At 37.7% G+C, this 26,877-nt stretch overlaps 1 protein-coding gene across 3 annotated transcripts; it reads right to left on the bottom strand.

Moving 5' to 3' along the window:
- Nucleotides 1–614: 614 nt before the first annotated feature.
- On the bottom strand, nt 615–25,636 carry LOC111331640 (dual specificity tyrosine-phosphorylation-regulated kinase 1A). 3 transcript variants are annotated; one of them, XM_088728072.1, is made up of 9 exons: nt 25,612–25,636; nt 15,756–15,817; nt 14,944–15,158; nt 12,919–13,107; nt 10,902–11,049; nt 8,342–8,628; nt 5,203–5,349; nt 4,568–4,708; nt 615–3,770 (listed from the first exon to the last, which is right to left on the bottom strand). In XM_088728072.1, exons 2-9 carry the CDS (start codon nt 15,790–15,792, stop codon nt 2,808–2,810), a joined length of 2,127 nt encoding a protein of 708 aa, XP_088584198.1. In that variant the 5' UTR covers nt 15,793–15,817; nt 25,612–25,636; the 3' UTR covers nt 615–2,807. The 3 variants fall into 3 exon arrangements, with proteins under 3 accessions (XP_088584198.1, XP_022792528.1, XP_022792529.1); XM_022936793.2 differs by lacking the exon at nt 25,612–25,636 and adding an exon at nt 22,820–23,207; XM_022936794.2 differs by lacking the exons at nt 15,756–15,817; nt 25,612–25,636 and adding an exon at nt 22,820–23,207.
- Between the last annotated feature and the right edge of the window lie 1,241 nt (nt 25,637–26,877).

Here is a 26,877-nt window from a genome sequence, read left to right as displayed (position 1 = left end):
CTTCTCTCGCTCTCAGTCGGAAGTTACGAGCTCTCTGTACTAGCGCTTGCAACAGGTATTTCGTCAATCTTTTATAGTTTTAAATACAAACACAAAGGGTTTCTAGTTCATTGGGGTTGACGACAAAGCACATCTTCAAAAATTGCATTCTTTCTGCGATGCCTTCCGCGTCACCAATGCGTCTGAGCTGAACCCTTCGCACCTCAAACATTTTCTATTTTGTTGACTAGGAGAATTTGTGCAACTATCCAAATCTTAGCGATAATCTCCCTAGTTATCGAGACCTTGATGTTTTAATGAGGGTAAAAAAGTGAGCGGAAATGAGATGCTAGTCACTCTCAGAGAGTTGAAGGGCTCATCAAGTTAAAGCGACTAGAGGTATCACCCCCTCCCCCCAGATGGGATGCCAGTCCATTGCAGGGTTACCGCCACCAAGTCATGAGGCTTCCCGAGCAATAACCAGTGAAGCTTCTGGGTAAAGAAGTGCATTGTAAAAGTAAAGTGTTTCTCTCAATACACAACACAACTCGGAACTCCCCAGTTCGGCGTCACGGGTAACCCATAGTAATAGGCTCAGCTCCCTATTAAGAATATTAATAAAGACCTTGTTCAGAAACTTTTAATTCTTCTTTTATTAGAAAAGACTTACACGATACTTACTAAGTCTTGTAAGGCTCCAGTTAAAAATCAAAGCTTTACAATATTTTACAGTATATCTTTTCTTAAAATGTACATTTTTTTTTAAAATTGATTTAATGTCCAAATCGCTCTTTGGTGTTAAGTCAGGCTTCAGCAAGAACTAAAAGGCACGCAATCGTACTATTAAATAAGTTAAAAAAAAAAAAAAAAATGCTGGCTTTAAAATTTTGGCACATGAGCTGACAAAGCTTCAACTCATCATTAGTTGACTGCTCTAAAAAATAAAATTGCACAGCAGTATTTTTGCCTAAAACGGAAAATAAATAAAAAAGGAAATTATACCACGAGGTAACCCTTGAGAAGCCATTGCAAGCGATAGAGGTGAAAATTGCAAGCAGAAGGACAAGGGGGCAGAAGAAGTGCTCCTAAAATCATTTCAACTCTCCAGCTTTTCAGTTAGGTACTTTTTGTTGTAAACGAAAAACGCGTAGACCAAGTCTCGCAGCCAAGAAGATCCGGCTTGGTAAAACAAATTAACGCACCAGCTCAAATTTGATGGCAGGCCAGTTTTTAACAGTCCACGCCTCACACAGTGTTAACAAGGTGCACGGACACATTTCCTTGTAACATTACCGAAAGGGTGAGCCCTATTCCATCACGCATAGGTCACGCGTGTCCACGTGCGACCTACGATGAACGGATAGATAAATTTCTTTTTTCAAGTGAAGTTTGCGCGAACTTGCTCTGATACACCTCTAACTTGGAAAAAAGCGAGCGTCTAACTATAGAAACAACAAGAATATTCACAAATTTCCCCATTTTCCTTCATTCAATAAATAAGTAAAACATCACATGTTCACCCATCCCTCAAATAAATTCAATTCTTTGTACAAACTGTGTAAAGAATCGATGTCCTCCTGAGGGGGGCGGGGAGGGGGGCTGTTTGTATCAAACGTTTTCGTGCTGGTCCTAGAGCCAATAAAATAAATAAATAAATTACATGAAATGTAAACAATAAAATATGGTTTATCGAGACTAAAATAATATATTCCAATGCTTTTTATAAGGGTTGATCACGATTCTGCACGATTAAGAATTACATGCTGTAATTTTGCTAAACGCGACTACAAAACCAACCTTTTTTGGTTGAAGACACAGCTTTGAAAACGTGACACCAACAGACTCCCTATAAGTTAACCGGATTTTGACAGACTACCCTGACAGGAGTACCATAATCCTCTCTAGACTTACGAGTCGTCACACAAGGTTTCTCTTACCGGGTAGGAAAATGATCAAATAAAAACAAAGTTTTTAAAAAGTAGCAAATGGACGAATATTAGAGCCCAAACAGAATAAAAACAAACGTCAAAAGATCATTGACGCTTGGCAAAACAAGATGACCCTTTCAATTAACAAATGTGACAGCTGTTGAAAACTTAACCACATCAAATGATAAGAACATCAACGGCGAAATGTGAAGAAAACTAATTGGGTAAACATATCATTGACGACAAAACAAACCCTTGAGTAGAACATATTGCTAAATGTGGTTTCCGAGATAACAGCAAATTCTCCAGGTATATCAAATTATTTCATGTAAAACAGTTGAGCTTCACTCTGTAAGTTGGAACAATTTGCTTCGTCTTGCGGAGCTCTAAAATCATCGAAAGGACAAGAAATGACCTTAGAACACTCTCCCCCAACTTACAATACCATCCCACATCAGAAAAATCATTTCCGACTCATTTCCAGGAAGGCAATCGAAGAAAGACGAAAAGACAGCAGCTAGCTGTCAAAAGGCATGCGCAAACGGGCTGGTAGCCGCACGTCTATATAAGAGATAAGAATTAGGCAACTGGAATTGCAAGCGCATGCGCATTCTTAAAACAGTGTACGGCGTTGACGCCATTTTTGGAAGCTTGGGGACGTCATAAGGGGGTGGGACAGCCTAGAACCCGGTAATGTATGCCCCTTGCTCCGCCAACGGGCTTTTCCCTAATAAAAGGAAAGTTACGGTGAACAGAAGAATACAGCCCGTGTATTCCTACCGGAGAAACACTACCCGCAAATGTATGGGGGCACAGTTGCAGCGGAACAGAGCGGGACCGGGCAGGTGGGCGGGTTCACCGCGTGTGTCAACGAGGGCCTGGTATTTTTTTTCGAGGTTCCTAATTGCTCACCACCGGACTCTGTTGAACGCAAACCCCAACCATAGGGGATTCGTCTCCTGGTGAATGCTGCCGTACAAAATCCCTCCGGTGTCCCACTGAAATCCCCCGCGGATTAGTCACCGAATTCGGAACTGTCGTGGAAGATCCCACGCAATTCACTTCATGTTCCCCCGGATTAAGTGACAAGTTCGTTGCAGAGTAGTTCAGTTGCGTAAACGCTTCCGGGGGAAGAGAACTACCAACAGCTGATCCATGAGGCTCAACAGTCATTGAATTGCAAGACGAAGATGACGAGTAATTAGAAACAGTTTCTGAGCTGCAATATATTCCTCCACTGACACCAAAATCTCGTCCCTGGCTTCGTCCTGCCTCGCCGCTATGAAGAGATGTGTTAATTGAAGCGGAGCTGTAGGCTGACGAGCCTTCACTGTGAGCCCCTGGCAACGTCGCACTTTGTTGAATTCCTTGTCCTGCAATTCTGGAATCGGAATTATTACAAGTTCTCTCCGTAGTTCTTTTAAATTGCGATGTAATCCCTCCGACCGCATTGCCCCACGTCTGCGGACCTTTCCCACTTGGGCTGTCGCATTCCATAGCTGACGACGTCACAGTCGCCTGCGCAGTAGGGTCTGAGCATGCGCGTGTGCCTCCGCTGGACACCGCAGTGCTAGCTACGCTTGTAGTTCTATTTGTCGTACCTCCCATGGCGGGAGATGAATTAGCTGAATGCGAGGTGTTTGTGCTTTCATCAGCAGTCTTTTTGAAGAAGCAATGTTGCAAAGCTTGGTACGGCGCTATTCGAGCTTTCGGATCAAATTCAAGCATGCGCAAAACAAGGTCCTTGAATTTTAAATAATCTTGAAGCGAGTGTCCAGACTCTCCTTGTCTCCTACCACCCGGTCCACCCGTCTCGCATCCCAAAATGTCGTGGAGTTTCCTTGTTCCAGGTGGTCGGTATTCCTTGGATAAAGGGAACAAAACACTTTAGCAAATGTTTCTGAAAAGGCAAAGTAAATTAGTTCCACGGAAGGGCGACTTCTTTATCTAACCATGAAAATCCCTTTGGAGTGCTGGTCGTAATCTCACTGAGTTCTACAATTTACATTGTTACGGCATAATTTTAGAAGAGTTCAAGTACCTTCGCTTGGTGTTCAAAAAAAGAAAAGGAAGGATGAGAAAGAAAAGGGACAGAAAAGGGGGAGGAGTGATGGCAAAAAGGGAAAAGGTATTAAAAGAAGAAGGGAGAGAGAAAAGAAAGAAGGGATGAAAGAGAGCCGCGTGGGAGGGAGGAAAGAAGGGGATGAGTAGGGAAGGAAGAAAAAACAAAGAGGCCTTGGTTAAATGAAGAGATGAATGTAAAGTGGAAAGATGTGAGAGAAGGAGGGTTGGAAAAAGGGATAAGGGGAGGAAAGGAAGGGAAACTGGAAGGAAAAAAGGGAGGGATGGAGAGAATCAAACAGGGAAGAAAACAATAGGGGAGGGAGTGCAGAGGAAGGTTGGGGGAAGGAAAAACACGGAGAGGGAGGAAAGGGAGAGAGAGAAAGAGAGTTAGGAGGGAGAGAGGTGAGATTGAGGAAGAAGATAGCAAAACATGAAGAGAGGAAAGTAGGGAAGAAGAGAGAAAAACGGGAGAAAAGAAAGGGAGGTTGGAAGGGGTAAGTAGGAAAGAGGGGAAGGAGCGAGAAGAGAAAGGAAAAGATAGGAAGGTGGAGTGTGGGGGAAATTCGCTGTCCCCTAAAAAAATTTCAGATTCTTACCTTTTTACCGTCCTTACTAGATTTACAGGTGTATGTACCATCTGGTAAGCGATCGAAAAACTTCCTAGCTTTGGGCGCACTTTCCAACATGTGCTTTGGAGGTAGGCCTAAAACCTCCACAACTTTCATCATTTGATCAAACTGAAAGAGAAAGAGAGTAAAACTTGAGAATAAGGACATAACAGCTATTTTCAAATAAATGGTGCAACGGAAAGTACTGTGACGTCAGGGAAAATAATAAGCACTGCTTACATTTGAATGAGAGTGATGGTTGCTATTTGACAATTAGTCGCCGAAGGCGAGGTGAATATCGTCGAATAATCCCCGAGACGAAGTCGAGGGGATTATTCGACAATATTCACCGAACCTGAGGCGAATAATTGTTTTAGTATAATTTCAGAGCTGAGCAACAGAGAAATTTCTAAAACCATAACATTTTAGTAACATTCATTAACATTTTATTTTAACATTTTATCTAAACCGCGTGGAGCGGTTTATATAGAGTTATATAAGGAACCACTCGACCAATCAAATTGCTGGAAACTCTTTGCTCAGCTCTGAAATTATACTAATTCGAGATATAAACGCTCGGGTCTGTCGTCCAACTATTTGGAGACCCTTCATGTAAGCCTCACCTCGTTTGCCCCGCTGAAGAGCGGTTCCCCAGTGTGCATTTCGACCAAAATACATCCCAAGCTCCACATGTCAATGGCAAGATCGTAAGGCACGCCTAAGAGCACTTCCGGTGAACGGTAAAACCGACTTTGGATGTATTGGTAAATCTGCGTAAGAAAGTAGAGAGGTTAGAATGGAAACCCATCAACATGGAACACAAATTAAACGCGAAAAGAAAACGAGATTTATTGGGTAATGTACGTGAACTAAGGGACCAGTCTTTAATTTGTATGAGGGGGGGAGGGGGCGAAAATTGGTTTTCAGGGGAAACTGAGGGGGAATTAGTCGTCACCAACAGAGTATTAAGGGGGGGATATAGAAAATTAACCGCCAATTAGGGGGGGTTCGCGAGAATGTTACGGAGCCTTATGGGGGGATCAGGTAAATTTTATCGTGGCGCAACAACAATCCTCCATTCCCCCCCCCCCTCCCTGGTGGTGATAAATAATGACCGGTTCCTAAAAGGACTGCAAAGCGGCGGGAAAAACGCACAAGATTCAACCGCGCTGAAAAAAATGGCGGGACGCGTGTACCTCGCGAACGCGATTAAAACGGAAATCTTTGATCGACTAAGAATATCTTACAGAGTTTGCACTCAGAGATAAAATAATAACAATAAAATTTATAATTGAGAAGTTGCCTGAGCGTGGGCCCTTTAACAGAACAGCCAGAGAAGGACCTAGTTGACATGAGATTCTAACAGTTGACATAAATGTTTTTATTTGGAGAGGAAAGATGGACGAAAATAAAACAAGAGTTTCGAACAAAGAAAAAAACTATTTATAGCAATGACAGCAGGAGTCCTTGCCTTCTGATCAAACACTTGTCAATTTAAAAGTTATGAATATCTATCAAGTTTTTTCTTCCGCCTAGTTTCCAAAGGAAGTCTTAACTGCGGGAAAATTATGCCCGCATGGAAACGGCTGTTTTCAGAAATAAGCCTGATTCCCTCTCCTAAGAAAAACTGAACGGGATAGAAATTTTAATAGTGGTGTTTACAGCTTATTACAGCCGTGGGGTTGGAAATACAGAGGTCATCTTTTTACTTCAAAAAAAAAACAAATTGATGTTTGGCCAGCATTTCGCTTCCAACTGCTAAATATTGTCGCCAGAAAGTCTGGCCGTGTCGAAAAGCCCGGAGGGAACTTTCACTTTTAATTGCTTTAATTTCATGATTTGAAAGGGTTTCTGAAAGATTTTGAAAAGGAACTATCACGTTGGGGCAATTTAAACACAATGGATGGCTCGAGCGCGACAAAGACACATCATCGCTCAATTTTTTTTTTTTGTGTAATTAATTAGCTAAAGTCGTAAGTGCGAAATATTCACCCGATATTGGTTTTTTTTTTTCTTCGTGCACATTTTTAGATTCAAATTAACGGAAAAAGAAAATCGATGCGGACACGGTGTAGACACGTGTTGGTCTCGTGTAAAGCAAACGTTAAATAGTAGAACTTCAAGAAATAGCAATGACAAAAACCGCCTCAAAACACCTTGCTTTTTATCAATAATGTAAAATGTGTGGTAAAGGAAACAACTTTCATGCAGCCGAGTTAATTTGCATGCGTCCTAGACACTTTTTAATTACCACACGGCTCTGTTTGTACAAGACAACGCATCACGATTGGTCCGTTTTCACCAACACTTGTTTAAATATTAATTCGTATTATGTCGGTCCTCCAGAGATTTATTGTTCGTTGCCTTTGTTCCCCTAATTCATTATGAATCAGCTGTCATCGTCAAATGCGTTAAAGTGTGGAGAATATTCGCTGTGATATAACATTTAATTCTGCTACGCGCGGGTGCGTTTTTGCTTGCTACAAGGCTTTTAGGAAGATAGGAAAAGTATATTTTTTTTCTTTACTGTTTAAATGGTTCGGCTATACACTGAGAACCCTCGAGAATCAATTACCACGAATCAATTTCCGACAAATTAAATGATATTGGGATGAAAACCTCAACATTACAGACACTGGAGCCGTCAAATATCGAAATTTTATAACATTGCACCGCACCTGTCAAAAAAAGAGCTTGAGCAAAATTTCTACGAAACAGAAGTCGCTTACACATTTTATTTCAGTAAGATATAAAGTGAGCTATACTGTCGATTGAACAACGTTCACAAAAATATAAATGCTTCAGATTGATCAATGTTTTTCCTTTGTGTTCAGTTGAAATTTCCCTTGACCTTTTAAACAGATCTCCAGCGAACTTCTAAACAATCACTTTGCCAATGCAATCAAGTAGTTATTGAAATAAGAAAGCTAGATTTGAAAACAAAATCTCCACCAGTGGATTAGCAATTCCATAAAAGCAAAACAAATAACAATAACAAGCGGACCTAAAGCTTAGAGTTCAAGAAAGCAAAGCACTTTACTCTCTCGACGCTTCTCTGCACACGGGGATAAACAATTTCCCAGCGAGAAATTGTAGAGGCGGGGGAAGAGGGAGGGGGTAACTTACAAATGGACTAGGTTTCCATCCAGGAGAGGGTGTAATACACAAAAGGCAGTTCATGTTAAGGAAATCGAGATGGGGCGTTACCTTTCTTATGCAAAACGATTGATTATAGCCAGCAAGGGTGGTGCAACCGTGACTCAATTGTTGCCATGACATTACTCTCCTGCGCAAACACGGTTAGACCATTTCCGGTCAGAGAGCTTTTCAACATGGCTTTTGTAAAGAATGCGAGTGTGGATTACGCCTGTTCAGCCAATCAGGAAACTAAAAATAATTTGGTCTAAGCAACGTTTCCCGCGCCCGCTGCGATAAAAAGCACCTTGCAATGTGTCTCAACCAATGAGATTAAAGAATCTGACAGCAGCCACTCGGCCTCTACGATAATCGTAAATAAACCCTCGCGATTTTCCCGTGCTTTTCACCGGCAGTTGTCGCAACCGCTAGCCCTGCATTACGTCTCAACCAATAAGGTTAAAGAATCTGTCCTTCCTACCAATCAGCAATGAAAATAACGCCAATATCGCTTTCGCCATTTTTCCCGCGCTTTTCACCTCCATCTAAAGGTGCTGTCAATAACCACATAATACGAAAAACAAGAACCTAAAAAAAAAAAAACAAACTTAAGATACCGTAACTTACCCTTTGCCCAAGCTGACATGAACTTCCAAAATCCACAATCTTGATCGCACTTCTTTTAGGATTACACAACAAAATGTTCTCGGGTTTCAAATCGCAGTGAATAATATTTAGTTCAGGCGTAGACAAGTACAGTAACGCGGTGCACATTTGCTGCGCAAATTTCCTCGTCAAATTCAATGATACTCCTCTAAAGTTCGTATTTCGTAGCAAGTCGTACAAATTGTACGATAAAAGTTCAAACACTAAGCACAAGTGATTCCTGTACATGAAGTGTCTCTTCAGCCGCACTGTCGAGAGAGAAATTAAACAAAATCAATAAAGTTAAATAAGCATCAGTAAACATATTCTCCATACTGTTCTCTATCCGTTCCTTAAGTGTCGACAAGGTGAATTTGTTTAATAATCACGATCCTCTTAACTTGACGATCATTTCCTTAATTCTTGTTTCAATGTGAGACTTGGGGGGAGGGGGGGGGGTGTATATCGTAAGGAGAAATTAGATGCCAGTCATCCTTAATAAGTATCAAAGGGAAATATTATTATTATTAAGGATATTGTCTTCCATACAACTGTTAAAAATCTTAGCATCAGTGACTGCTGGAGAATGTATGGATGTTGTAAGGACAAATTCCTCATGATCGATCATGAGAGGAAAAAGGAAAAACAGATTACCTGGGTAGCCGACGCAGAGTTCCCGTTAACGCCCAGGTGTGCGTCTTATACGCACAAAAAAATGAAAAGGACGCACAGTTTTTGCCAGTGTGCGTCCTCGGGACGCAGAAAAAAGGTTCCGACTAGTTAGGAGACTGGGTCTGGCGGGCCCTACCCAAGAATCCCTGCGATCATCATGGCATGTCCTTTGACCCGCCATTTTGTCATAGTCAAGAGCATGTCTACTCAGAAGAGCTTATTCATTATATTCGATATCCGAAAGGGGAAACCTGTAACTGATACAGATTCGGGGGATGATACCCAAGTGAAGAAACGCAAACTTTGTCCTAAATGGTTGAAGGAGTTTCAATGGTTAAAATATGATTCGAAAGAAATCAAATGATTGGTGTTAAGAAACATGAGCACGCTTTATTCCAAAATTAAAGCTCTATTAATAGCGTTAACACCTGGTTTTGGCTTTTGCCTGTGTTAGAAACTATAAAATCAAATTTTAGTAAAAGGCAGGGAACCTCTAAAAAGCTAAAAGGACCCCCAACGTTTTGGAACTGGGGTCCCAAGGACCCTTAACTATCAAAACTAATGGGAACTCTGCCACGAACGTATTAGTTTTCTGTGATTGGCTGACCAGACTAGCGCCACTTTCTCAATCAACAGGATGCAAAACTAAAACCTCGCGCTGTCACGCACTTCTTAGTCTGGTTTGGTAATTGGCCATTGTGATCGTTTGGTTTTGGTCTTACGACACACAATCGTAGTGCAATTCAAACTTTTTTTTTTACAATGGTAACAGAGCCGAATAACGTTTGCTCTTGTCACAAGTATGCTTATGAATCCATGGCAACAATAAAAATAATTTAAATGGCGGTTTTTTTTTTTAATGAAAGTTTTACTATCTTCGTCCATTGTAACCGCTAATTAACTAAAACAAACTATGACCGAGGACCGCCAAGCATACTTATCAACTTTAGGTAGGTCAACCTACTAAATGAATTTGCGTAATTGAAATGTAACAGTTTGCAGCCAAATTTTCAGCAGGTGTGCAAGGATACACCTATGGTGTGCAAAAGATGTTTCATCCCAAGTGAGTAGCAAAAGTTTTCCGTTGAACCTTTGAACGCACCGCTTTTCAATTTTTCCGCCATTTTAGTCTAGTGTTGCTATGGTTCCAAGGGGGAGCCCGTCCAAGTTCCTGACAAGCGCCGATGTTTTTCAGCTTTGTTTACTCTAATGACCTCTTAAAAAATTTACCAAAAATTTGCTTAAAATTTACTGCTTCAACTCAGTTGATATAACCGAATTACCCTGTCACCTCCACCGACGCAGCACCATAGTTTCTTTAGAAACTCACCCCCTATGTTCTTTAAAAAAAAGTTACGTGTAAAAACAGAAGCATCGCTTCATCATCTTCCTCCTTTCCTACCAAGATTCCATTTCTTTCCCACATTTCACTTTACATCAAACTCCCAAAAAACCAGATGTAAGAGCAGTTTTCAACTGAGTGTTGAAAGTAGTCCGTGTTGAAAGTAATGCTATGGCATTTCTTTATTTCGCTCTGAGATTGATTCCGAAAACGCGCGCCACTCTCTCAACCAATCAGAATCAAAACTGCACTCATTCAAAACTTGGTAACCCGCGTTTTCCCGCGTTTAAGAAAGTGTTTGATTTCACTGAGTTTTGATTGGCTCTTTAGAGTCTCTTCCTTCTTCTGATTGGCCGTTGTGATTTCTTTGATTTTGCTTTTACAATAATCAGTCGAAAAGCGCTCTAAAGCAAAACCGATCATGAATGGGTCACACACGTTTTCCCGCGCTTAAGTCCCCACGCTAGTTGTCATTGGCTCATTGATATTTCTCTTACATCTGATTGGCTGTTTGCTGTCTACTCTTACCGATGTAGTATTTTCCTTCAGGATCGTGGGAGTTCATTAACTCCAACAAACGAACTTCAATCTGAGCTTGATTCAAAAATGGCTTCTTGTTTTTGATGATTTTTATGGCGATGAATTCCTTTTCCTGATGATCATACGCTTTGCACACCTAAAAGCAATTTAAAAATTTTTAAAGTAAACACTGTACTTAAGTCTACAGCAGATACTTGACAAGAAACTCAACACGAGAACATAACACAATTTTGATCAAGCAAAAGTACAAGTTCAAGAAACATATTTAGACGTGAACAGTGACCAAAGAAGCTTTCCAATTGGGAGAGAAACTCCAACAGCACGTAAACAGCATATTATCTCCAAAACAACAACAACGACAAATAACTTACTTCGTTTTGCCCCGATAAATTGATTTCGTCAAGTGAGTTGACAAAGTAAATTGATCACCGCTGAGAGTTTCTACGCTGACCTTTCGAACGTAGCCCTCTGCCAGAACGAATCTACTTCTCTAACTTTCTTCACTCTGATGAAGGGCGAACGTTCAAAACGTCACCGTTAGAAACTCGTAACTTGCTTTACTTTATCAACTTATTTCATAAATAGAGGATATTACATGGCCGCGCGTGGATACGAATTATATCTTATAGCGCTGATCTCTCACCCGTTCGCTTCACTCACTCGTGAAAGATACTTCCAGCATGAGAAGATGAAATTCGTATCCCCAGGCGGCCACGTCATGTTCTGTTTAATTTATAGATACTGATGAAATTTCCACATAATAACAACTTTTTTAAATTCATTTTCGAAACAGCAAAATAGTGCAAATAAACTGGTCACCTATTGCAAAATGCCTATCACAAAAATGTTATGAAACTTGGACATAAAGTTGTAAAGGAGAAATACAGACAATAATACATATATTTTCTGTTCCAAGAAGTCAAATTTCAAAAGAACCGGCCGCGCGCGGGAAGCTCTCTTGTAATTGACTAATCACGTTAGTAACCATTGCGACACCAATATCCTCACATACGAAAGATAAAAATAGTATCTTCACTGCGCGCGATGAAGATATGATTTTTTAGTAAGAGGAAAACCCCGGTATTTCATCAGTACCTATATGATAAAACCAAATTATCTTGTAATACCCCCCCAATCGATGCAATATCACTTTCTTTAGAAACTTTCCCCTTTACGCGTTTTTTTTACCCCAGTGTTGGGGTCTTTTTATCGACTGGTTTTCTCCTCATTTTTCTTTTTAAAGCATAGTTAATAAACGCAACATCAAAACACCAATACGAGGATAACAAAATGTTACTAAAAAAAACATTGGGTCAATAATGAAATCAACACTTTTTTTTTAATGTTCACATGGTACTTTAACTTTCATTCGGTGGGTAAAAACATGAAAATGAAAAGTTACTTAAATTTTTGAAAACATGGCTTGAATTCTGCTTTGGTAGAAATAAAAAAACGACATGGTCATATAAATTGAAAACAAAAAAATGAGGTTCTTCAAATCACTTATTAATATTCTGCTCTCATATATGCTACTAATTTGGAAATTGCAGGGAAAACCCCCAAAACCTTTGCAAAATTTACATAATAGAAAAACACTTAAAAATACTAACTATTGATTCATCCAAATTCTAACCCCTAAAAAAATATTTGGGCTGCTTTTTGGCTCAGCCCAAAAAAGGAAAAAAAAATAGTGTCTTTTTTCATTATATTTTATGTAATTTAAAAGCTGAAATTGGAGGTTTTTTTCACACTAAATACATATTCTGATCAACTTTCAATTTCTCCTAACTAAGGCAAATAATTCTACTGTAAACATTCAGCAAGAAAAAATAAAAAAAAAATAAAAAAAAATAAGTTAAAATAAATATTGTGCATGCCAATCATGTTGAAAAATAAGAAAACAAACACCCTTACATGAGTAAAATGTATTATTATTAAAATTCCATTTGTGATTTACACATCTGCAAATTAGAAGAAAGACAAGGAAAAAATGTCTCTATTTTACCTGACCAAATGAGCCTTTTCCTATTAAAGACTCTATCTCATATCGGTCAAACCACTTCTCCCCTGTTTTGATGATATAATCAAAGTTTTCATCATCGTAGCCATCATTGTACAGTCGTCTCTCTTTTTTGTGCCCTCCTTCTTCATTTTTCTCCAACTCCTTGCGTTTCTTCTTCTTAGCATAGTACACCTAAACAAATAAAGATTGTTCTTATGACGACAGAAGTGTCTGGTTTGAATATACACCACTCAAAGATCAACTAAAACTTACATATGGAACATCTCACCTACTCATGACATTTGAGGTTGTTTCTACTGTCTCTAATTCTTCAATCAAAAAGCCAGCTTAAGTAAAATGAGTGAACTGCATTTGGCTAGCTTTAACAAGTTGGAATTTAAACATTTTTTAAAAATAGTTCTAAGCATTTAGACCATTTAATCTTAAAAATAAATTTTTTTCAATGTACTTACATACTTAATTCATTTATACAGTGGCTGTGCCTTTTTTAACATCTTCAGGAGTTGTTATAAATTATCCATATGATGTATTTTTAACAGAAGTAGTTTTCTAGGTTTTAAATAATTTTTACCACAAAAGGCAGCAATTTCAGAATCTGATTAGCCATATTGTAATTGTCAATAAGAATGCAGACAACCCTGCTCACATCAACATGTCACGCAAGGGTCAAACGAACAAACAAACAAACAAGTCTTTATTTCACATTGATATTATGGTAAAAAACAAATTAAGAGCGGTTCAGCATGGGCTGTACTCTCATCTACAACAATATTTGTGATCACAGTGGTCCCTGACATTTTGACCACGATGACGAATACAGTTGTTCATGAGAGTACCAACCACACTAAACCACTGCCAATTTGTTAAATTAACAAGGGCCACTGGTTTACCAGTTTGTCTACTTTTGTGTGTTGTACTCTCTACAATAATAGTACTATTACAGAGCTGTGGTCTAGCAGCACTCAGTGGCCCCTGGCACCTTACTTTTGCTCTCGGGCGACTTAGGAATCTTAGCTTTTTTTCGTAAAAAGCATATGCTGGGCACCTTGGATTTCACAGTTTCAGAGCACTAGGCCCCCTTCAGTTTTTCTTAGAGCACAGCCTTGTATTATTATAATTATTATTATTGTAAGAAATAGACAACTTTTTTGAGTTGTCTATTTCTTACAATATTTATCATACTTGCTACTCCTACAACCTTATTATTATCATTATTATTATTATTATTATTATTGTTAACATTAATACTATTTACGTATGATGCACGATCCTTCGCAGTAGATAGCGCTATTTATGCAATAGTGAAAATCAGACCTGTACGGGATTCGAACCACTGACCTCCGCGATACAAGTGCAGCGCTCTACCAATTGAGCTAACAAGCCAACTGGGAGCAGGCCGTTAAGTTGATTCGTGATAAACCCGTGATGATAAATCAGATACAATGAATATATGAAGTTCATATATTTTTGAACTGTGGTATTAAATATGTATGATGCACGATCCTTCACAGTAGATAGCGCTATTTATGCAATAGCGAAAATCAGACCTAAAAAAAATCAGGCCTGTACGGGATTCGAACCACTGACCTCTGCGATACTAGTGCAGCGCTCTACCAATTGAGCTAACATTTATCATCACAGGTTTATCACAAATCAACTTAACGGCCTGCTCCCACTTGGCTTGTTAGCTCAATTGGTAGAGTGCTGCACTAGTATCGCAGAGGTCAGTGGTTCGAATCCCATACAGGCCTGATTTTTTTCAGGTCTGATTTTCGCTATTGCATAAATAGCGCTATCTACTGCGAAGGATCGTGCATCGTACGTATTTAATACTGCAGTTCAAAAAAAATATGAACTTCATATATTCATTGTATCTGATTAATAGTATTGTTAAGAAAAAAACTATGGAGTTTGTAACCCTAACAAAATGCATCACCATGTTGCTGTGGCTTTCAAAGTAAATGTTTGACTGTTAAAGAATTCCATATAATAGATATGCCACTTTACCTCATTAATATGCTTGTAGGTTTTTATCAAGTCCACACTGAGCTTTCTTAGGGGTGCAGAGCTCGAGTCACGAAACGTTGTCGGGATCTTGCCATAGAGTGTTTGAACTCCAACAAAATCCACCTCATCTACCGGTTGATCTTCTGTTTTTCCAGCAATGTAATTCATGTCAGAAGCTAACAATTTGTCTCTTGATGTCCGATCTCCATTGCCGCCTTTAAGAAATAATAGGGAAAATTGTAAACAAGTAACATTAACTATAGACCATCAAAATATACACATCACATGGAAGTATTGCAGAAGTAGTCAAGAGGCTAATTAAATGAGCCAGTAAAAAGCACAGATGTTTCAGAGACAAAAGTTGTCACCTCTGGCACCTTGGTTCTACCAGAGCAAAGCCCTTATTGAACATTTTAAACTAAACGACAGAGAAAAAAAAAAGATTTTAAAAAATAGCTAAACAAATTACTATCAACCTCCATTTGCCCTGTGCGTAAGATAATTGTTTTGGAATGTTCTTGCTGGTGTTCCTTTAAAGAAGCTACATGCACATCACAATTTTTCCAGTTTTTTTTTTTTTGTACTGTGTAAAATATACTTTTGACTCACAAGAGTTGTAAAATAGTTCTTTAACAAGAAAACAAAATAGAGGAAAAAAGTAAATCAAGATGAAACAAGATGACTGAGGATGGAGAAGACATGCTAAATTTTTTAAGATGTACAAGCTACCAGGTGGCTTCTTTATCAACAGTTAATCACGTCACCATACTTAACTTCATGCTGGAATTTAAACATTTCAGATGTACGCTAACCTCTATCAGAAGGTGCACCCCCAGGAGGAACGTCCATCACCTACTCCAGCATGACATCGTCACTTCACAAAGAAAAACAACCTTGATTTATATATCTGCTGGCAATTTTACCAAAAATGAACGCATAATATACTCAGAAACTTGTATCAGTAGCAAATGCATTTGTTATGACTAACATGCTTTTGCCACTTTCTTCCTTTGTTTTTTGGTGCAAAGTTTGAAGCCTTACCATTATTTTGTTAAGACATGAACAAGAGCAAATGTAATAATTGTATTTTACTTCATTTTGATACAACAAATCCTGTAGAAAACTGGGAAATATTACAAAAACAAAAAAAAAAAACAAATGAGTAAGATTTTAAACCACTATTATCAATTGATTTCTTCAGTTACAACTGATATGCTTGTATCAAAAAAAAAAACCCCTAATGGCACGCCTGACCCACGTGTACCATGAGCACTAATGACATGTGAGGAGAGCATAATCTTGCACCTAATCCGTTTCTTTAAATGACAGATTTCAAAATTAGCCATGAAAATATCTATTATCTTTGCAATGTGAACAAAATTACATGAGGTAAGGAGACTACCTGTTAAACTGGCCACAAAAAGAAGGAGAGAAATACAAGTGATGAGGAGTTGAAAGGAGGTGAAAACATAGGGGCAAAATAATCTATCGCAGCATTATCAGTCAAGAGTGAAGAGTGGATGTGCTTTACACTAATTGGTGTCATTCATTCGTGACACGTGAAATTAAGCATAATGAGAAATGCACACATTGGTAAATCAAGAACACACTCTGCTGTGCAACGGTGAAAAGTGTCTCATGGTAAAATGAAGCCTTTTTGATTTTCAACTGATGAGTAATCCCTATACGTAAAGACTTAATAAATTATATGCTACACAACAGACTAAAAAGCAAATTCCAAGACTGACCTTCAAGCACAAAGATTTGTCAAGTACACTTAAAACTTATTATCTTTCCTTTCAGATGTTGTACTTGAAATGAAAATGCAAAACACTAAAGCAATAAATGTTTTCTATTTTTTTCTCAAATAAAATGTTCCTGTAACTGAAGATAATTGTAAGAATTTTCTTTTTTCTGCTTGCAAAAAAAAAAAACCCCACACTGATACAAAACCAGTTTAACATCAAAAATAATGACATGCTGGGAATTATGCACTGTTTATGTATTTGATTTCCACTTCATACTTTTAAGCTAACTTTCAAGGCTAGATTTAAAACTATCAACACACAAAGCTTAATTGCCAAGGAAAATAAAGATCTGAGAAATAATTTCATTCACATGTACATGTAGTTTAGAAACGAAAATGACAAATTTCTGTATAGCATTAAGCCCAGTAAATTATGTTTCCTCATGGAAGCTTCACAAATTAATAATGGAAATATTTCAAACATAGTATTATGAACAACTTTGTAAAACTTAATGTCTGTAATAAAAAGTCATTTTCTAGTGGTCCTACTGAAAATTTAAAAATATGATCCAGGCATGATTGTACACAAGCTAAAAACTGAACAATAGAAGACTAACTTTTATGAATTCCAAGGCCTGCAAATTTCCATCAACTATATATATATGGGCACACCTTGAGTGCAGTGGATTACTACAGCGTAAATTTTAATGTTCACAGCCATGAATGAGATGTTAAAACATTAATGAAAAACTACCTTTTGCAGATTAACATAGAAAATCCTCAAAGTCTTCAGGGTAAAAAGCACCTCTTGTTTCCACTGCAAATTCTTGCCCTTTCCACAGTAAAATGTTGAGCCACACCTCATAGAAAACTACACAATTTCACACACGACCTTTCAGGATATCAACCACAAGGTTTAAAAGTGTTTAATAGTGATGAAATTTTAACTTTTTTGTGGTATTTACTCAGTTGTAAAACTATTTAACTCACTGGGTTATGAAAAGAGAAGACTTATGAGCCACATTTGTCTGAAATGAAAAAATTAATTTCTTTTGTTACCTGAGTAAATTGAAAGAAAAGGATATCTGCTTCTACAAAGTATATACTCCTGTTCTGACCAACAAGTGAATGAAACACATGAATTATAAATCTAGATTTTAACCAATGACTATTTAATTGACTTAAAACAAAATTAACAAACATACAACAGCTAACTGAATTGCTTTGCAGTTGTGAAAAGATATGATTTTTTAATTACATATCTGCCATTTTAAACTACTGTCAAGAATGTCTGGATGAAATTGCCTGTATAACTTATAATATGAATAATTCTCGTGCAGTGTGAACTGCAAGAAAAAAAAAGAAAGACTTCTCTGTAGAAAATGTTGGTTACAAATAAAATTTTAAAAAAATACTGCGATTCTTCATGAATAATCAACTAGAAAGTTGATTTCAGCCTCCTGTTGAGACTGTCAAAATGGACAAATGCTTTCAATCCAAACTACTTATCAAACACACATTTCATTGCATTTATCACAGAACATGTAAATCTGACTGTCAAATATGAGCTTGGCCCCATCCAAGATCTTATTAACTTTCTTTTGATTTTTCTACCATACCTTTAAAACCAGCCTGCACTTTAAAAGTCAAACATTTTGAAGTCAAATATCACACATTTCTGTACAAAATCTCCCTTACAACAATTGCCTTTTCAATTGATCAACATCAAGAAAGGTACAGAAATATGTCTATGCAAAACCTCACTCTTGACATCAGTTCACAACATGCGCTCTCTCTTGCAGGTTAACTATTAAAAAATCTTTGCCTAACAGAACCCATCTAAATCTAACTTGTAGATGTTCTTCTTACAAATAGTTACAGGTAATTCTTCCCTTATGTGAGCACTATTTCTTACAATCACTTAAGAGTTCTTAGACATTTCTAAAATGTTATCAGTATCATCAGTACTGCTCAGAAATACAAAAATTTATTTAAAACTAATGGTAAACGCATCAGCTTAAGAGCGAAAAATTCTCCAAACAAACCAGGACAGGCATTTCTCTTTTCTTTCTACTTCATTTTGTCACTTTCCTTTGCCTTCTTAAATAAAACCCTTCCTAGGAGAACATGTACACACACAGTAACTGGAAGAAAAAAATTGTACTAGGAGTGGCAAGAATCCAATTTCTCCTTACCATCCGGCTCAATCATTCTTTACCGTCATGAAAATAAGGAAAGTTATTGCCAACTTAGAAGCTTTGATTGGTAAACCAATTCTCCCTGGCAGTGCCAAAGGAAATGTAAACAGAACATTGTGGAGAATATGGCTTTTGATGTAAAAGTGTAAAAGATTAAAAATACAAAATAGTTGGTTATATATTGTACACAGCACTTTATAAGACTAATGAATGAAAAGCTGTGGAAAGTTCCCAATGGTACACATTAAATATCCTCTACAAATTAACATCAAATTTCACAAACAGTAGGATTAGATAAATACTTCTTGTAATTTGTACAGTTCAAATTAATTCAACAATCGCTTTCCGAAAAACAACAGTAAGTTCATTAACAGTTTCCAAGTCAGAGTTTCTCCATGTTTAAAAAATGAAGTCCATAGATGTAATTTATAGAGAGTTTAGTGCCAAAATTTACAGTCTATCTACACTGTATATCAAGCTTGATATGGGTTGGTATCAGAAGTGGTCATTTTTTTGTAAGATAAAAATTACAAATCTTGTTACATAGTGAAATGTTCAAAAGCAGGAAGAAGATCAAAAGTAGTAAAACTATGCAAAAAAAAATCCTAGACTGACAATGCTATCTTCTGATTAAAAATTAGACAATTTATATAAGAATCTTTAAAATGGTCTGTAGCAAGTTTGAGGCAGTAACAAGACTTGTTTCTCAAGTTATATTTTGTGTCCTTTTTGGGGGGATTAAATTTCTGAGAGGATGTAGATCTAACTTTACCACTTTATTGCAATTTTTTTTCTTTCCAAAGCAATAATGAAAGTAACCAACAAACTTTCCTTTCATCTGACTCTTACACTACAACATTAATGCAAGCAAACAGAAATTGAAAATTCTGGGTCTGAGCTACTTTAATTCAGAAATGGTATTGTTTGTTGGTACATTCTCTGGTTACATTAACTTTTCTCTGGCAACTTCATTTCTTAATTACAAACCCTGTTAATGGATTGCAGAGCCACTGAGATCGATTGCTCTCTGTTATCAAGTAAATGAACTCAATCAAAATATTTTTGAGAAGGTGAAACATCCTTGTACAAAAACAGCTGTTTACAGCTGTTTTTGTACATGGATTAGAATAACTTCACCATCGTCTTATTAGATCTCTGAGCTCTTTAATTCACAATTCACAACTGATCATGAATAATACCATTGATTAATATTGTAAATGGCATTAAGAATTCCAAAAATAAAGTCCACACTGGTCTTACAAGCAAACAGTTCAAAAGCAATGTTTGTTTATTTGTTTGTCTTATAGATCTGTCCGCTATAAACTTAAGAAAAAAAAAACCTAACTCACTTATAGATCTGTCTGCCATAAACTTGGGGGAAAAAAACCCTAATTCAAGGTGGGACTCTAGTCCTATTAGCAGATGATTAATTGCCTGTGTACTATCAAAACTCAATTACAATTTTGAAGCATCTCATGACAATTAATTAATCACTAATAATTCATTTGTCTTGCTAAATATAAAACCCTTTACTGACCACTACACACATTTTTAAAACCATATGGCTTTTTTAAGGACATTCAATCATTTAAAAGTTTGCTACAATTTCAGAACCAAATAGTATTACATTGTACTTTTAACCACCTCAAACAATCCACAAAGATAATTTGTGATAATAATGTTACTCCCATAAGAGGATGGCAGTCTGGTGGGTTTAAAAATTGAGTACCAATATCAGGTTGAAATTTAATTTCTCTTTTAAAGTTGGAATGTTCCTGGTCTGATACAGTTGACCAAACGTAAACATACAGCAAAAAGTAAGCAAGTCCTTTCTGGTTTTTTTTTCAGAATGTTCGTATAACATTCATTTCTAGATGAAAAATAATTTCCTTGCCCAAATTATACCTACATTTTTAAGCTTATGTTATTTGAAAAAATAAAGCGACACAGTTCTTAATGATAAACTGACAAGTCCACTTGAGTTCTTTAGAAACATAAGATTAACAGTAAAGCAAAAATACAAGTGATGTAATTTTGAATTTGAATTGACATTTAATCTTATGACATTATTTTGTTTCATCGTTGCTTCAAGCACTGAATACAATTCCAATTCCACCTTGGGTTGGAAGCAACCACGCAGTAAAATAACATCTAAACACGCAGTATTTTGGCGCAATAGCCGTCGACAGGAGAGGCCGAGATAAACCTATTTAATAGACCGTGCAATTTCGGTTGTCGCTTAATACTTGTGAAATTAATAACAGAATATAATGTAAGTGTACATATTAACATTTTAAAAATATGCTACATGTTGGCGACAATGTAACAAATCCAAAAAAAGCACCTGCAATCGAACAGGACTGCTTGCAGTAAATGCTCACGCCGTCACGATTGAATATTTTTTTTCGCATCGCCATGTCAAAATGTCGTTCGCCTAAAAGCTGAAATCCGCTCACAGAGCAAAATGGATTGACGAATTGTCTTTACGGAAACCCGTCTTTGATTTCCATGAACTGTTGCAATTTACAGACACTGAAGAAATTTGAACTGAACAGTTATGAACCGATTTATACTTTTCATTCCACCCTGAGAAGGCGACAAGATAATGGACAAGAAGCCAGCCTCACGAACGGAAGGCTACTTCAGCCTTATAGCTATTGATTTCAAGAGAGACAACCACCTAACTAGAGAAATAAAGACAGAACTTTATCTTTCACACGAACGATGTACGCTTTCACTCTAACCATCCAAAATGGACTTATAAGCTAATCTGAACCCAAAACCAGTGTCAGACAGGAAATATCAAGACAGACAAGGCAGCTAAAGCGAAAAATTCAAATGAATGAAATTATAAACATGGCGGGCCAACATCGACGCTTTCGCACTCGGAGAACGAGGTTTTGCAGTTTCAAACTGTCTCTTATCGCATTTTAGGTTGAAATCGCACCGAAACTGAAAGCAGAAAGCGGGAAGTACTTTTCGGATTTGAGGCGTCCATACAATGTACACCGATTAAAAGCGACTCTGCATGTCGAGAGAGCCGCCAATGATTCAAGACTTTCGGACCTTTCATACAAAGCGAGTTACGGTTGCGCAACGAATGAACGTGAACCAACCGATAACATCAGGATCTTGCTTTCTTCAAATACATTTCCGCCCAAAATTATTCAAAATCTTTAATAATATTGATTTCAAACAGTTGAAACCTAAAAGACCGACCACAGACAACAACAAGACACGATTTTCCTTACTAGGGCCGTCCTTCGCGACTTCAAATCGTCAGTTCTCCGCGCGTCAAATCTCTATCGGGCATACTTTCCGAAAAACCTTCTTCTCAAAACGACAAAGAAAGCTGGAAAAACCTTTGAAGAAGGTTTTCAGGACAATTCTAAGTTTCACCCTACACTTATCAACAGATTCAAGCCTAACACAGAGTTCTAGGTTTCTCAAACAGCAAAACCCTCCTTCGAGAGCGCACTTTCGCAGCTGACGCCATGAAAGATGAAAAATACCGCGCAAGTAGCCAAGGTAAATTAGAGGCAGATTCTCACATGCTCTACGGGTATCCCTTTCCAATAAACCATAACCTTTCATATTAGAAACATATATTACGTTATAAACTTTGCAAACAGTGCGCACAATGCGATTTCCAGAGCTGCTGTCACAGTCCTCGCTCATTAACATTTCAGCAAAAATAAACCACAAGGGTGTTTTGACAGTATTCAGATCTTGGGAAGCACCTTGAGTTTACAAGGAGATCTTTCACATCTCATGGTCGCTCAGTGAATACTTCAAACCTTTGGTTTATCTTCTCTAAGTTTCCGAGCGATCTGGAGCCGGAGCAGACAAGATAGACCGCCAAATTCAAAAACTTCTCCAAGAGAAGGGCCTTCGCGAAAAATATTTTCATATCTCGCATCTACAGACTTACCTGTGAAATTCAACGATCACTCTTCGTTCCTCAACACTCAAGGATTTTAAAGAAATCCATTCTGGTTGACACAAACCACAAGCAAAGGGCTAACAATCCAGTGATCCCCAAAAATTTGTCTTTAAACCAAAATTTCCTTCTTCCGAAAAAACAAAAATCGCGCGCTGAATCAGCAATCACGTTGAAGTTGAATCAATCGAACCGCTCCCCAATTACAACTTTTCCAGTCCTTTTCACACATCAATTATTAAGCTCCTGACTTAACCAAGGAAAGCTTTTCAAGGAAGTTTCAAACTGAAACCGAAGTTCCATACGGTGATCGATCGCTCGGCGTTAAAAAAAATTCGAAATTCGAACGAAATATTGCTCGATGAAACCGTTGAAAGGCGGTCGTAACAAAACCGATGACGCGGACGCACTGTTGCTATGACAATGTCAATTACAAAAGCGAAGAGTTGTAAGAATTCGAAGTTTAATCAATGACGACTAAACCAAAATATTACGTAAAAGTAAGCTAAATCGTGGTCTTTTTTGACCTGAAAACCTCACTTTTTTTGGCTATTTTTCTGCAGCAATAAAAAGCAGCGAAACAATTTTCACTCAAAGGGAGCAAATCTGGTTAACTTGTCTGAACGAGAGAAAAAAAGAAACCTTAAAACAAAAAGTACTACATTTAAGTAATTTTTCGATAGTTCTAGATTAATCACATTCATATTAAAAAGAATTTTTTTTCCAATACGTGATAGGAATATATGCTGTGGTTTTGCATGTTTAACAACATTTGACAAGAGAAGTATAAAATTCTTGGCTTCATGAACGTGAGTATGAGTTATGTCAAAATGCGATCATGCCGGCATGCACTTAAAATGGCGATGATCTCATAACTCCGATTTTCCACCTACTAATGTAAAACATCGAAGGCATTCGTGCAACGAAAAAATATTCGTTCAAAAGAATGAAGTCGAGAGCAGCAAGAAATCAACTTTTGAGGTGTTTTTTGTTCTGTTTTGTTTTTGTTTTTGTTTTTTTTTTTGGAGGGGGGACAGGGAGAGAAAAGAACCAACTAGGGAAAGGTGGAAGTTTCCCCAGCCGATCTTCGACCGCTTGCTCTGCCGAAAAGAAAAAAAAAACACAAATAAAGTAGTCTTCAAGCAAAATTTTCTCGCCGATTAACCTAGCAGGTGACCTTATGTACTTATTTAGTTCAGTTGTCTATTTAAATAAGACTCACAGTAACTTTGCTTCGCGATGGTTTATTTTTGGTGGGTAAAGAATAGTGCTATAACCGATTCTGAGAAATATTAGAACCCCAGCAAAAAATATATATATATATTTCCAAGCTCGCTTGGAGACTTAAAGAATTTTTTTTTTTAATTTAAACCCTCGCTTTTTCACTGCAAACATTTCATTTATTGCACACCGCGCTTCGCCCACACAGCCGCCTACAGTTTCTGCTTACGTGAAACTAGAGGTCCTTAGATTATACAAGAAGTAGTAAATAAAGAAATAGACAGATTAAAACTAAACAATTGAAAAAATTTAGTCACTGTGTCGTTAAGAAAAAGGTGTTACTCTTCTTAAATTAGTGCAGTACTCCTACCCAGTCTGAAATTTCTATTCCATAGCCGGGTTGTACATTATTCAGCGCACTAAAACGGCGTGTGATTTTATTAACAAAGATCTAAATAAAGAAGCTCTCCAGATAGAGACGAACGGATAGGTGAGCGAGAGAAAATTAGTGAGGATTTCAAAAGTTGTCCCGAATCATTTTTTTTTCTCGCTCGTCCCACTTTTACTTGTTCTCACAACTCAGCTCCAGTCCCTAGAACAGGCCCTCGAAGTAACAGTGTAAGCTTTCTGTTTAACATTTTGGTGTTTGTAAACATAGATAACGTACAAACCAGACACAAAACGGTTTTCTCAGGGTAAAATCTTTGAGGACTACATCGGCAAACATTAATACCTTGCAGCTGAATATTGTTAGCCCTCTCTCCGGCCCCCCGTCCATCTTAAAGAAATAAAAAGTTTTATAAACGTTTCATAAGATGTTTTTGCCATTAAGTACAATTCAAATGTTAAAAAAAGTTCAAGGTTGAAGAACAGCAAAGGAAAGTCTTGACGCACTTTCTACCCAAAAGCTGTCGGCGGAAAACAAGGTCAAAGAAATGGCGGGAAAAAATGTCACCGCTTTTTCACGATATAAAGCGATAGATTATATGATTTTTTCTCAACACCGGAAGTTAAGTGAACGTGTCGTCCCTGTGCGTGCAAACTGAGATGCGTCCGTCATGAGTAAATAAACGAAAAAAAAAACAGCTAAGTGATCGGAATAGCTGCGTCCTGAAAGCGACTCCTCAACGATTCAAATTTTATCATGTCAGCTTTAATTCAGTGGTCATATAAAAAGAAGACACTTTTCAGTTGTTCTGGGTATATGAAAAATAACTAATCGCTTGTAAAACCAGACGCTCGCATACTAAAAATAAAACAACCCCGGCTAGATAGAGGTTGTTCAACCTTTGTACATATGATAATTATGCGGCGGAAGTGTTTAAAAAGTTTGAAACAGGAAGACCTAAGTTAAGTATATTACACCAAACGAAAAACGCCTTAAACTAATTTTAAACCACAAAATATTAAATGAATAGTTCCCAACAAGATATTTCCTACTCACAAATTTTAACCAGGTGCAAATTTTGAAATCATTTGGTTTATCGGAGCAGCGCATGATCGAGGACTCTTTAATTAGTTTCTAAAGCTTGAGGCAAAACGGATTTTTAAATGATACTCACCGTGGAATCGAAGTGAAGCAATATTCTTTCTATTTCTTCTTCGTCTTTGAAAGGAGTATTTCGTGCCTCCAAATTCCTTCGCGTGTTTTTGCGCGCTTTGTGTTGAATGGGAACGCCTGACACGTGCCGATTGAAACCGACAAAGACCCACCACTTGTCAGGGTTGTGCGTTCATGGCACCCAGCAGATACATGACAAGATCTGAACTTTAAAGTCACTTGACATGACTGTGACAACCTGCTAGATTGTATGTAGATAACATTTCAAATAGTTACAGAGTAAAATCAATTACTCTCAGACAATAATGATTTGAAAAAACGCCCTCCCATTGGTTGAGGGGCCATGTTAGTCATGTTAGTCTCGTCGATCTCTACATAAGCAATAAAAAAAAAAAGAAAAAAAAAAAGAAACCGCGTTCCTTGTGAATATGAAACCTTGAGAGATGACGCTATCCCGAGTTTCATAAATCAGGGAAAACTTTCTTTGTCGATGATGATGTAGGGATAGATTCGAATCAGCTGCGAAACACGTGTTTTGGGCCCAAGGAAACATGCATTATTTATAACAGAGGTTGAGCCTGCGACTATTTTCTGATGTAGCTTTGACCTAAAATGTAAAAGTCAATGTATTTCAAATCTACGCAACTTTTTCTGTCAGTGAAGACCGTAATATGAAAAAAAAGTAATCTCTGATAATTAAAAAAAATTATGATGCTAAAACAATCAAGAAAAAAGAAAAAAGAAAAAAAAAAGCAAGTAGCCCTACCTAATTTCGTGCCCACGTCCTGCCGTTTAACTGTAACTGAATTATACTTGGATGGTCTAGGCACGAGAAACTAGAATAAGCCCTACGCAACACTGTTTGTACTTAGATCATATGCTGACCTTCCCTCTGAAAGTCCATTGTTTAACGTGACCTGCTATTTATCGCCTCAATCTTACTAGCCGGAAGCCCACCTTCTGGCGTAAATGATAAATGTTCTTTAAGAAAAACCCGTATTTCAAATAAGCAACCCCGTATATTAGTTATATAAAAATCAGACACATTCTCGCAAACCCGTACCACGTACCCTCCTCTCTGCGTAAAAGGTGTATGTCTGAAAATTCCGTGCCAGCTAGTGAGCCATGCATATGGCTGGCGAGTAACATGAAAAAATTAGGGGAAAGAGATCGAGAGGCAGGTTCTATAAGCAACGCCTTAGGTATATGACTTTCCCCGCAGTCATTCACGGCAGTCTCACGAATGGAAGTGTTAGTACATGTGCTA

This window comes from Stylophora pistillata, chromosome 7, assembly GCF_964205215.1.
Source record: "Stylophora pistillata chromosome 7, jaStyPist1.2, whole genome shotgun sequence".
NCBI classification, from domain to species: domain Eukaryota; kingdom Metazoa; phylum Cnidaria; class Anthozoa; order Scleractinia; family Pocilloporidae; genus Stylophora; species Stylophora pistillata.
The sequence above is the reverse complement of the archived record's forward strand: the minus strand, read 5'-3'. Positions and strand labels throughout refer to the sequence as shown.